This window comes from Anguilla rostrata, chromosome 8, assembly GCF_018555375.3.
Source record: "Anguilla rostrata isolate EN2019 chromosome 8, ASM1855537v3, whole genome shotgun sequence".
NCBI lineage: Eukaryota > Metazoa > Chordata > Actinopteri > Anguilliformes > Anguillidae > Anguilla > Anguilla rostrata.
The window spans coordinates 10,415,008-10,428,031 of NC_057940.1; the positions used below are offsets into that span (position 1 = coordinate 10,415,008).

The 13,024-nt window shown below is 46.3% G+C and overlaps 1 protein-coding gene across 4 annotated transcripts in view; it reads left to right on the plus strand.

The window, feature by feature from the left end:
• LOC135260783 (phosphatase and actin regulator 1-like) overlaps positions 1–13,024 on the plus strand; it is a 69,391-nt gene that overhangs the window by 34,911 nt on the left and 21,456 nt on the right. For all 4 annotated transcript variants that reach the window (XM_064346321.1, XM_064346318.1, XM_064346320.1 and 1 more), the window contains exons 2-3: positions 2,672–2,836; positions 11,816–11,896. In XM_064346321.1, the coding sequence (XP_064202391.1) occupies positions 2,698–2,836; positions 11,816–11,896 (220 nt within the window). In that variant the 5' untranslated portion in view covers positions 2,672–2,697. The remainder of the gene's footprint in view (positions 1–2,671; positions 2,837–11,815; positions 11,897–13,024) is intronic.

A 13,024-nucleotide genomic window follows, 5' to 3' on the forward strand; every position in this document is an offset into this window, starting at 1 on the left:
GACATCACCACTTGTATGGGAATGTACACAGCTTAATTAACTAAGCCCATGTTCACTTAGCACGCTGGGGTGGCAGTGCAGTATCATGGGCAAGGAGCTGGTCTTGTAACCTGAAGGTCACACTGGACACTGCCGTTGTACCCTTAGAGCAAGGTGCTTAACCTGCACTGCTTCAGTAAATATCCAGCTGTATAAATGGGTGCAATGCTGTGTAAAAAGTTGTCGCGCTGGACCACCTTTGTGATGCCAGTCAAGCCATATTGCGTTTGTTGGGTTTTATGAAGCCTGTCAACTCAGTTACCCTGGGTATGTTAAAGCTTCCTTTACAGTATATCCCCCAGGTCCTGTCCTCTTTATATATATGTGTGTGTGTGTATGTATGTATATGTATATGTATATGTGTATACACACATTTTTAAAAGTGTCTACTACATAATCGTAATGCAAGTGATGGAAACTTCAGAGGCTGCTTTGGACTAGTAGCTGGTATATCAATGATTAAAGGTTGGGTGATTGAAGGATAACATAAACCAAATTGATCTCAAATCAAGGATGTAGTGGTCCTCTTTCTATTCATGTTGAATAAGCTTTGGCATGTATTTAATTAACTGACAGTGTAAGGTCTCCTGAAGGTGAAGACAAATACAGGGCTGTGAAAATATTGTTTTTTTTCCTCTATTACTGTATATTTGTCACGCTGAATGGTTTTAGACAAAATGCAATATTAGACAAAGGGAACCAGAGTAAATGCATAATTCATTTTTAAAATAACTTCATTAAATAAATAATCATTATCAAGCACCCATCACCAATCAGCAAAAGTGACTGCCCCCTTAGTTACTCAATCAACCAATTAACCAAATTTAATTGATAATTTGATTCAGCTGACTGAACGCAGCCAGGCTTGATTGCAGCCAGCCCTGTCTGAACTAAACCTCACACAAATTGAACCTTACCATCAGAGTGAAGTAGTAACCACAAAGTTTCCACAAGCACACTAGGCCATGATCAAAGGAAATTCCAGAAGAGATGAGAGAAAATTTGTTAAAAAAATATCTTGGTAGAATAGGTTACAAAGCCATTTCTAAGTCTCTGGGACTCCACCGAACTGCAGCGGGAGCCATTTTCTCCAAGTGGAGTACACTTGGACTAGTGGTGTGTCTTCCCATGAGCGCCTGGCCTGCCAAAACTTCTACAAGGGTGTAGTAACGACTCATCCAGGTAGTCACAGCATTGCTTCCTGCCAGTGCGTTGTGATTTTTCCACAGCCACTGGGCATATGTGGCGCTGCAGTCATGACTTCCTGGTGCCTCAGTGCTGTACTTTTGATCCTCCCTATCCCCTTGGTCCTCATTGGGCTAGATGGGGGAAAAATGGGTGTGGTCATATACAAGGGGAGGAGTCCATAACAGGTTGGCTGTTATCATTTGAATTTGGAAGTGACCAATGGGAGTGTGACTTTAACACTAAGTAGGCTTTGTATGGCTGGGATTTGGAGACATGTTAAAACCTCCAAGGCCTGAAGGTAGGCAGGCAAAAGGACCAATATGAGTCTGTTGGCGTGGATGGGCTTAAGCTTTTGGGCCGGTAGAACGAGCCTCAAACTGCGACTTCCCTCGAGCTTCTAGGGGTCGAGGCCACGCTTATCCCCCTTTGTGGAAAGCTGGTTTTCTTAAACCCGTCTGCGTCTCCCGGGTGAAACGTGTCCCCGTGTGCCGATGCAGATAACGGCCCGCTCGTTCAGAGGATTTTAAACGCCGCACGCGCTCAGACCTGCGGCTTTCTGCACCGCCGTTCACGTTTACCGGCTCGCCGAGCCGCCGGATCCGTTTGAAATTATCGGGGTGCGTCCCGGTTAATGTGCAGATGGCTGATTTCTGGTTGGTGCCCGTGGCTTTGTGACTTAAAAACAAAACAAAAAAACACAATGTGCCTGGCAGAGGATTGCTCTCCGTGTTCAGACAGAGGGCCCCTGGAGCCCTGCTCCTGGAGAGAGTCTGCCGCTGTGGCTCGTTTGCTCCAAAGTCTATAAATAACTGTCACTTGAAGAATTTCAGGGCACCTGTCTCAATTAATTAAGCTTAATTAGGCACCCCACCAGCTGTAAACAAGTGCTTAAGCAGTCAATTAATTGGACAGCTAATTAATCCTGCGTTGATTTGATATTAAGTAAATGTTTACAAGAACAAACGGCAAGATTTGGGGCAACAAAAATTGTGAAATTCCACTAAGCTAAACTTATTATGCGCAGGCCTTTCGTCAAAGTCCAGGCACCAAAGCCAGGGCACATGTCCTCAGTCCAGCACCTTGGTCTGTGGCACCAGCAGTGTACTTCCTTCTCCTATTAAACCAATGCAAGGTGACTGAAATGGGAGAAGACATTTTGGTTCTTCTGAGTGCAGTGTACTTCCTTCTCCTATTAAAGCAATGCAAAGTGACTGAAATGGGAGAGGACATTTTGGTTCTTCTGAAGTGGCACTTCGAGGCCTGCGGTTTAGGACGCCGTCGTGCACATTTCATGGGAAATCCCAGAGACCGATGCGCTGTTGGTTTTGGCTGTTGTTTGACTGGCAGGCCTGTATTTGGTTGGTGTTCTGGTTGACCTTCGGGTTGGGTCTGACCGCTGCACGGCGTTCTTCATCGCTCTCCTCTTCCCCCCCCCCCCCCGCAGCCGAGGAGGTTGAGCGGCTGGCAGCGATGCGCTCCGAGTCCCTTGTGCCCGGCACCCACACCCCCCCCATCCGCCGGCGCAGCAAGTTCGCCACCCTGGGGCGCCTCTTCAAGCCCTGGAAGTGGAGGAAGAAGAAGAGCGAGAAGTTCAAGCAGACGTCTGCAGGTGAGGTGTCATTCCCTCTCTCTCTCTCTCTTTCTCTCCATCTCTCTCTCTCTCTCTTCTCTGCCCCCTTGCTCTTCTCTCTGTCACTCTTTCTCTTCTCCAGCTCCCCACGTTTTTTTCCCTCAGGCAACACAACCTGTGGATAAAACGTGAGGCTTTCTCTCAGACATCCCCGGAAGTCTTCGGGGGGAGCCTGCTGAGAAATGTTCGCTTGCCGCCGTGGTTCTGGGGCTGCTGGGAATTGTGCGGTTGGCGTAGTATTTCTGCGTTCCCTGAAACCTCTGTGGCGAAACTCGTATAAATACCTTTTTTTAAATAAATAAAAAAAAATAATAAACTGGTGCAGGTGGAAAGGGCAGGTGTAGTGTGTGCTGTGCTGCTTTTGTAGCACTCCGGAGGGAACCGGAGGACATGGATTCTGTTCTTGTCATTTTGGATGAATGGGTTTCATTGCAGGTCTTTGAAAGAGGGTCAGCAGTTGACCAAGAGACCATAAAAAATGAGACCAGAAATTGAACTGCTAAGAATAGTCTTCCGCCTTAAAAATAGCAGAGGACAGAGATTCAGGTTGTATTAATAGCTCGTTTTGGTATGGTTTTAAACTGTAGATGTCAGGTATTGGATAAACTGTCACTCGTCACATTTAAAAAAATTTTTACATCAGTGAAAAATGCAGCACAAGGAGCAAACTGCTGAATTGTTTTTTTTATTCATGGTTGTAGTGTACCGGGTAACAGAAACTGAAATCAATATGTTTAAATTGTTAAAAAATATATAACTTTTAGAGGCATTGATTTTGCTTTTTCCCCTCTAAAGTGTGGTGGGAATGAGACTTGGAATGAAAGACTTGTTTTGAGATTTGATTGGTTGGTTTCACTGTGAGACTGGTGATTGATTGATTGAGCATTACTCAAAAGGTTATTTATTTATTAGTTTTTTTTGACTGTGGTGTGCAAATCCTATGATTGCTTTTATTCGTGGCGTGAGTGTGTGTGGACGATGATGCGAAATAAAGCATCCTTAATTAAGTTGTGTGCTTGCGCGCGAGTTGCATTCGTTCAGGTTGCTAATTAAAAGTAAAAGATAAAAGGGGCTGCTTGTGTTCTGTGGGGAAGATTGTGAATCTGGGGCCGGCTGGCTCTCACAGGTTCCCTTAATCCGCGGGTTTCTCTGCTCTAATTAGGGCTTCTCAAAATGGCACGGCCATTCAGGAGAGAAGCGCAAAAAACCAAAATGGAAGCCGAAATCAACCAGGGGCGTCAAAGCGAGAGGCTCGTCTCCGGTTTTGGTGCAGATCGCAGTTTTCCTCCCTCTGGGTCTGCATCAAATGCGGTGCGTTCCATCAAAGTTCCTGTGCTCTGTGGCTGCAGTACCCCAAAAACAGAAAATTCTGAGAATTCCTGAAAGCAAAGTTCTTGAGATGGCTTTTTTTCCCAGGAATAGCTTCCTTCCTTTTGCCAGTTTTGTGGATTTACTGGGATGTTATTGGCTCATTTCCACCCCACCCCCCAGGATCTCAGCTACTGAGCCCTGTAGATCTTTCCAAGTCACAGTTTGACTGACACTAGTTCCCCCACCTAGTCTAGCCTCTGCTCATTTGAGGGTATGTCTGATCTACCGAGTGTGCGAGTGTAGCTCAGAAATATCGATCCTTATTATTAAGAGGTGTCACGATTTATTGCCCCGAGGCAACGGAACGTGAAAACCGCGTAAGGGTCCGAATACCTTTTGCAAGGCACCGAAGACGAGAGCGGAGATCTGATCACTAGGGTGCGCCGAGCTTGTCGTGGAGACTCTCGCTGCTCTGACGGAGGTGGGGGAGAGAACGTGGGCTACCGTTTCCAGGAACTGGGCGCAGGAGAGGTAATGCCACGCGTTAGCGCGTTATTTAGCGTCTGTGACCTGTCTGCTCGGGTTCCTCGGGCTGATCGGCAGTCTGAGCCCGGCGACGGTGCCGGCCGCTTCGGCTTGGTATTCAGCGGCTGTCTCTCGGCCTGGGAAGATTTAAGTGACTCATAATTTCTGGAGGATCTGAAACAAACACCCCTCCGCACTGTCCGTAGGCTCGGAATGCAAATGCCTGCCTCCTCACCGCTGTCGACGCAGTCGTTTGTTTTTCCCACCGTTTTGCAGCCTGTCGTCTCCCTCGTGTCTGTCCGTTTTAAAAAAAAATTTTGTGAAGAGATCGGTTATGGGCCTGTCGAGTGTGTGTGTGTGTGTGTGTGTGTGTGTGTCTGTCGTGTGTGCATGTATGTGTGTGCGCGCATGTATTCAGGCATGTGTGCACGTGTGTATACATGTATGCATGTGTGCCTGTGTGTGTGCATGTATGCACATGCACATCTGTGTGTATGTGTGCACACATGGGCTATGTTCAGGTGCGTGTGTGTGTGTGTGTGTGTGTATGCACATGGGCTATGCTTAGCTGTGTGCGTGCGTGTGTACACGTGTGTGTGTGTGTGTGTGTGTGTGTGCACATGGGCTATGCTTCGCTGTGCCTCTGAACATGTTTGAGAATATTGTGCCCTACATATCTTCCTCCAGATCTGGGACAGTGATGTCATCTTCAGGTCTTTACTCCATTTCACTCACATTTTCTGGAGTAAGTGGGGAGGGTGCTTTGCTTTGATTGGCTTACACACCCCACTGAACCTGGTAATGGCATTAAAGAAAAGGAATGATCACATGCGCACACACAGATCTGAACAGGGGTGGAAAACGGGCTGTTACCTGAGCCTGATGTACTGTGCAGACGGTGGCAGTGGGGTTGGCAAGGGCCCCTTTTGGATCTACTGAAATGTGATTTTTAATAAATAAAATCTGGTCTTTCACTCTGTACTCTTGAGGGGAAAGGAATATGCTCCTGTTCTTTATTTTCTTTGTTTTGAGTTTTTAGATTTTATTTGCATTTTATTATTATTTTTTCTCACCGTGTTCCGGTCTGTGTTCTTCATTCCGACTCTTCTGTGTTCTGTGCTTCTGTTCCGGCCTCCGTGTGCGGTCTCCCCTCCCCCCCCGGTCCTCCTCTGGGACCGCTTCTCGGAGATGCCAGCCGAAAACGCAGGCCGTTGTTTACCTGTTCCTTTCAGCTGAGGAGATACTGTACCCAAAAGATTTCCGCCCGCGTACGCTTTCTCGCCCCACAATGCCCCTGTGCCGTTCTGACAGCTTCCACAAATTCTCTCTCTCTTTAGTTTTTGGTTTTTTTTATCCTCAGTGCTGATGCAAGAATCCAGCACAGACTCAGTCTTTTTCTGTTGTTTGTTTGTTAGTTTGTAAAGTGTGGCAGGCTGAAATTAGTCCTTTCTTATTTTTCCCTCCTTATTGTTGTGATTAGGTAGGTGATATGGCTAAACCTGTGTGTGACTGAGTATGAGAGAGAGAGGTGGAAAATTCGGGTTTGGAAAGCAAGTCCTCCTCAGTGTTTTGTTCCAATCACCTGGATTTGCTAATTGGCTCAGTTCTTCAGCCAGCAGGTGGAACTAATTCGTGAAATGGGTGGAAGAAACACATTGGCATGACTTACTTGAACCCCCTGGACTTTCCACCTCTGGCAACAGATTCGACTCAAGTATACTGTACGTCAGATGTTGGGTATTTAAATTGCTAACCCGCCTTTTGATTCGTGAGCACAATCATTGAAATTTAAATGTAAATTAATCTGACATGCATTTATAATTTTGGAAGTAGACTTCTCTCGGCCGTTTTCATGAAATAAGCGTTTGTTTGCTTGCAGTTGTGACGAGCGGGGAGAGATTCTGTTACAATACACCATTCTACTGGCATGTTGCCTTCTTTTTTTTTTTTTTTTATTTTCTATTTTAAGGCGATCCATCAAAAGGCTGACGGGTGTTTAGCGGAGCGGCGGGGGGGCCGGCGCGGTTTGTCGGTGGGTGGCTCGCAGACGCTGTGTGCGCCCCCTCTGTCAGTCCGTTACTGGCGAGTTGGCTCCACAGAGCAGCTGAAGGCAGGGGCTTTTACCCCGAGGCTAAAAGAGACCCTTCTCACATCTGGCTGTTTTTACCTGGTCAGTGCTGTGTATTGTTCGGCTCGATGCTGTGGTGAACGGTGTGGTGAAGGCAACGCCTTGCCTCAGGGATGTAAGGCAGGGGCACTGTTGGATGAGCTCCCCAGACATGGTGAAGTTTGGAGTGGCTGATTTCAGAGGCTGGGGCAATTGGAGATACTGGGTTTTTGGTAAATGGTAAATTGACTGCATTTATATAGTGCTTTTATCCAAAGCGCTTTACAATTGATGCCTCTCATTCACCCATTCACACACACACCAACGGTGAAAGGCTGCCATGCAAGGTACCAATCAGCTCGTTGAGAGCAATTAGGGGTTAGGTGTCTTGCTCAGGGACACTTCGACACGCCCAGGGTGAGGGATTGAACCGGCAACCCTCCGACTGCCAGACAACCGCTCTTACCTCCTGTCGCCCCCATTAATTTTTTTAATTAATTGACATCGTTTGTGATGTGAAGGAACCAAATATGAAAAAGTGTGCTGCTACAAACTTACACACCGCACCTTTAAGTTACTTGACTTAAGTGCTATTGGCTGTGGCTCTAACGGCTTGACGTTGGCCCTTTGTCGCCAAAACCATTTCGCGTGCGCTTGTGCAAGTCGCTCTTCGTGGGAGCGGCTGGTATAAATGCTTCAGTGCAATGGGTGGTGGCAGCCCTGCAGTTGCCATGGCGACGGCTGCCACGTCCCGCAGTAGCAGAGAAGCCCGCCAGCAGGGATCTGGCAGCCCTATCAAACCCCACGCTGCCCACGGCAACGGGCTGGAGAAGGGGCACGTGTGTCGACTGCTTCTTGACAGAGCTTCAGACGGTTCCTGGCTCTCCCTGGTCTGTTTCCCCATGTCTGCGATAATGCAAGTGGGAGGCTTTGAACTTTGAAAAGCGTGTTTTTATTTTTTATTTTTTTTAAATACAAAAAAAAAAATTGGTTCTTTGTTCTTGGGGGGTGATTCAAGGCAATGCGATGTCTTGTAGAGCTGTGTTTATGGAAGCCTTTCTTCTGTGGATTCTTGCTCCTCACCTCCAATCTCTTTGGCTTGCATCTGTTTAGATGTGTCCTTAACCTTGACTAACGATTAAATGAAAGCCATTTCTTTTTTCTTTTTTTTTTTTCCTATGGAAACACAGTATTGTTAAGTTCAGCAATTGTTAAAACTAAGTTGAGGAACTGAGCTTGTGAAGTTAAAGTGCAATGCTTGCATTTACCTGCAAGTATATTTTAATGACATAAATACAAGCCTTAATGTGTCCCAAATGGGTTTGGAACCTGCACCCTAATGGTTTACACTAATTTCTGTATTTGTATCATAAATTAAAGGGTTTTAGACACCTGGCTGTATATGGCTGCATCCAGTGGAACAAAGTGATGCATTCTATTATTAGAATTGCAATTTATTTTAGCCATTTGTAAATTTATTTTATTGAAATTATTATTATTGTTGTTTTTTTTTCAGAACAAATAGTTTCCTAAATTCCTTGTGCTAAGGACACGAACCTGAGTTGTTTGTGAGAGGGACCGTTTGGGGGATTTGTCTCTCTGTGCGTTGTGTAACCCCGCATCGTCCCGATGGGGGCTTAACCCCAGAGTTATGTCACAGAGCCACGTTCGCGGGCGGCCGCCTCGTTCCGATCCAGAGGCGCGGATCTGTTGGCGTGTACCGCCGCTGAACGCGGTGTGCGTTCGGGCCGAGGGGCCGTCATCACTCTGACGGGGGCAGGAGTAATGGATGAACCGATCTGTGACTCGGTCTCATTTTCATTCTATCCAGAGAGCAGGGCTTCTTTTACAAGGATAGCTTGGGGGTCAAATTCATTAATTATATTCAGGTCTTTCATTAGCGAATCTAATTTAAAATTAAAGGTGCTAATTTGCCCAGCCTCCTTGCCCCCCCTCCCCCCCTCACCCCGCTGGTTATAGATTCCCGAATCATGAAGTTTAGACTTCCATAACCACAACTTTTTAGACTGCCTAGCCATGTATTTTAAACTCTAACCTTGTTTAGACTCCTGCAACCACGGAGTTTAGACTCCCTAACCAGTGAAGTACACAAACCATGTTGCAGGTTGATGATGGGTAACTGCATTTAAATAGCGCCTCTAGTTTCTCAGCTGTTTATAGCACAGTTCCTATCGTATATCCATGGTGGTTATTTACGGTTGTTGCACGGATCAGTCTTGTGGATTGAACCATGTTGCTCCTAGAGGGGGTTGGCGCTATTTAAATTTGAGTTAGATGGTGGTTCAGTAGAACATGCTTGTGCGTCTGGGTTTTTAAAATGTATTCATTTATCAATCTATATATTATTATTATTATTAGTATTAGTATTTCTGTCTATGCTGTGAGCCATGCTGAGATCCTGCCTTGCACCGTTAACCGCAGCCAACATTAAACTCCCTCTAATGACCGAGTGTGGGGTTTGTGTAATTGGCTTTAATGGTAATGGGAAATTTGGCGTTGGGTGGAGATCATAGGGGGAGCTTCGGGGTTCCTCCTATTAGCTCCGCTCATAAACGGCTCCCCCCCCGGTTGTTTTTTGGAGATCCTGCGAGGAGCCGAGCAGTTTATGGATGTTGGAGTCCCAGTCGATTGCCTGTTGGGTGCCATTTTGAACGTTTTTCCTCATTTGGTGTGAGTGAAATATAATGACCATTAACTGAACTGCTGCTGGTTAAGGATTCTAATTTTAGTCTATGAAACGATCTGACACTCGAGCGTAAATGCACAGTATTATAACTGGAATTGTCGGTCCTATTCCCAGAAACAAGTTCTTACACAAATGTTATATTAATCTAAAGGTATTACCCAATTTGTGAGGGCGGGGGGGGGGTGTAGGTGGCAGCCTACTTCCTGCATTGCATGTGTTTTGTGAGTAGAGGTGTGGTTGTGGATGAGCGGTGTTCAGCCTGGGCTCTTCGTTACTTTAGAGGTTCTTTCAGCCCAAGGAGCGAGCTGCTTTTGTTTCATAAGATGGGCGTGAGACGTGATTTTTAGCTCATCCTGTTTCCTAATCCCAAAGTCCCCTTGGAAATGCTGCTTCATACTCCATCTGCACTGGAATCTGTCTCCTTCAGCATGTGGACGTCTGCCATCGTTTAGTTTTTTTTTTTTTTTTCTTTCCGTTTCTTTTTCCTTTAATAAACACTTCGGTCTGACGGAAAACATTTTTGCTTACCTTTGCAGTAATCTTGTTATGTCTGCTTTGCACCTGTTATGAATATAAACAGGTAAAAACTCCCTGCGTTCTGTCTATTCAATCAGTAAAAACACTAAATGTAAAATGGCTACATTTTTTTTTTTTTTTTTGTTTTTCTGGAATCTGGCTGTCTGGCGAATGGCGTGCCTCGCGCTCTGTCACGCTGCCTGCTGATTGGTCACAGGGTGAGTTACTGTTCACTTCAATCCAATCCAAAACCAATGAAATCCAGTTTTTTTTTTTTTTTTTTTTTAATCTTCCTTTTTTTTTTTACTGTGCCTTTGTAGCCTCCTGTGAACAAAGAGCTTTGTGCTTCCTCTGACCCAATTACACGAGATTGAGTTTTTACTGCCGCTAACTTCGTCGACGACCTTGCTAGAGGGAAAAGGTGGAGATGTTCCCAGCTCGGTCTTCTGTGGTTTAACACAGTGCGCCCTTGTACCTCGGTCCCGGAGAGCGATGCGGTCTGCGGATTTTAGGTTGACCCGATTAATTCAGACCCAAGTAATTGGTTAACTGAGAGTTAACCGTGTAATGGATTGCTGTTATTGATCAGCTTAGTGCTGAGTAATGATGAAAACAGCTGCGCGGCGTGCTTCCGTCCGTCTCGGCTTAGCTTAGCGACGCGCTGCTTCTGTGAGTTAGCGAGCAGCAGCCCCCGGCTGCGGAGTACATCAACAAGGGGGGGGGGGGGTTTTGGACAGCCTGCCTGCCAGTGCTCCCCTTACACACACAGGTGCGTGAGTGTGGCGAGGGTCCGTGACGCGGGTTCTGTACGAGCTGCCCGCAGGCCTCTCGACGCACGGCGCCGCGTTTCGTTCGGTGAGCAGGTTGCGCTCTGGCGGGGTGACGCATCCTGCTCACGGTAACCTCTGAGCACCGTCAACCCTCCCTCCGCCACGACGCTGAAACGGAGCGAGAACAGATCCACCCCCCCGGGGGCACGACCGCGGAATGCGGTCCTGTCCGGTTCTCTGCGGTTTCGTTCTGGCCCAGAACTTAAAGTGCTGGATTCGGCTAATGAAGGTCTTGATTGGAGACCGTTATTACTTGATTAGCTGAATCCGTTTTGATAGGATTCGGGGCTGCTGGTCTGGACCCTGTGACTAATTGCATTTGCATAGCCTCATTCCTCTCATGATGTCAAAATGGTTCACAATTAATGTTTGCGTCCCAGATTTATTCAAAACCTATCCTACCAATCAAACACTGTCACTGATTGTCACACACACACAGGCGTCAGAGATATTCAGAGCTCAAAGAACTGAACAGCTAGACCTGGGCCAGTACACTGGGGACCTGTGTGTGTGTGTGTGTGTGTGTGTGTGTACGTGCAGCTGAACAAGGTCTGGCTCCCTGAGGCCTGTTCCCTCTCATCCAAGAGTTGTTCTTCCTCCCTGTAACACCCAAGTATTGTGGGATTTGCAGTGGGCACATTTGAGTTACAGTATGTGCATGCATAACTTTTCCAGGTGTCTTCTGTTGTGTCCAAGTTGTTTTGTGCAGTCTTTTAGTTGTGTGGTGAAAGTGCACATTCTCATCAAAGTGTAAATAATGAAATTGAACACGGTGGCGTTAAAAGCCATTTGCCGTTCAGACGGGCGAGGGAATGTCTTGGCGGAGAGTGAGAGAGGCTGCAGAACCTCACTGGGGGGTAGCAGGGGGAGGAAAGTTTGTCAGGAGTATGTTTGGGGGGGGGACTGTGGAGTTGGGACTGAGGATATGCACTTTAACCTGCTTTTCTGTTTCGAACCCGCAGCTCTGGAGCGGAAGATCTCCATGAGGCAAAGCAGGGAGGAGCTGATCAAGAGGGGTGTGCTGAAGGAGATATTCGAGAAAGGTAAAGGGGGTGTGGCTTTAACCTGTGTACCTGTGGCCAGGTTTGGGATGTACAGTAACTGTTTTTAATCATTGTGGGTTGCATTAAATTGACACCCTAATTCCTGCTGTGGCTTTAGCCGTAGAAATAAACTGCAGATGTTTTACTCTGGTTCCTTACAGGCCTGGCTACACGGATACACCAGATGTAGTGATTTATTGTTTTAGGCCAGAATAAATGGTTTTTTTTGTTGCCATTCTTCCCCATTTTTTGCTCCCTAATTTAGTCATTATACCAATTCCCCGTGTGTATCGCAGTCCTGGTCCATGCGCTATCCTGTCGGTCTGGGGAGGGTGTAGACTACCACATGCCTCCTCCGATACATGTGGAGTTGCCAGCCGCTTCTTTTCACCTGACAGCGAGGAGTTTCACTGGGAGAGCGTCAGAATAGTTTGTTTCAATGAAGATAAAGCAAAAAGAGACTAGAAAATGGCATGCGTGCACACACACACACACACACACACACACATACACACACACACGCTGGCCCTCCAGTGATGGAGTTGTGCCCCCTTGCTTTACTGTACTTCTGTGTTTTGTTGCAGTCTGTCTGAATGCAGCCCTGCTATGCTGTTGTCAGCCTCATACATTAGGCATGTAGACTGAGTGTGTACCTGTGTACGCTTGTGTTGTTTATAATGTATTCAAAACTGAGCTATTAAAATTTTCATCACAGCCACATTTCATTCCCTTGATGTGCGTTCAGCACTTCAGATTATTTCGCATATTTTCTGCTTCCTTTTTTCCCTCTAATTGAATGCTTTAATTGGAACATCCATATTAATCCTGGGGCTGCATGCTATAAATCCTCTTAAAAAAATAAATAAATAAAATTAAACCAAAGAGTCTTGTTGAGAAGTTTGAAGACTCAAAAATTCATCGCTAAAGGTTGCGCATAAGAGGGAAAAAAAAAGATTCTCCAAAGAGAGGATCACAAAGGCAGAGTTGAAAATTGGACAGTGTGTTATGGTGCTTAGGTTGAACACTAAGCTAGCATTTGAAAGATGTCACTTTGTGCTGTGAAGTAAAGTACACCAACTTGCAGTGCACAAGGAATTAAATTCAGCACCACGAATGGGGGAAAAATGG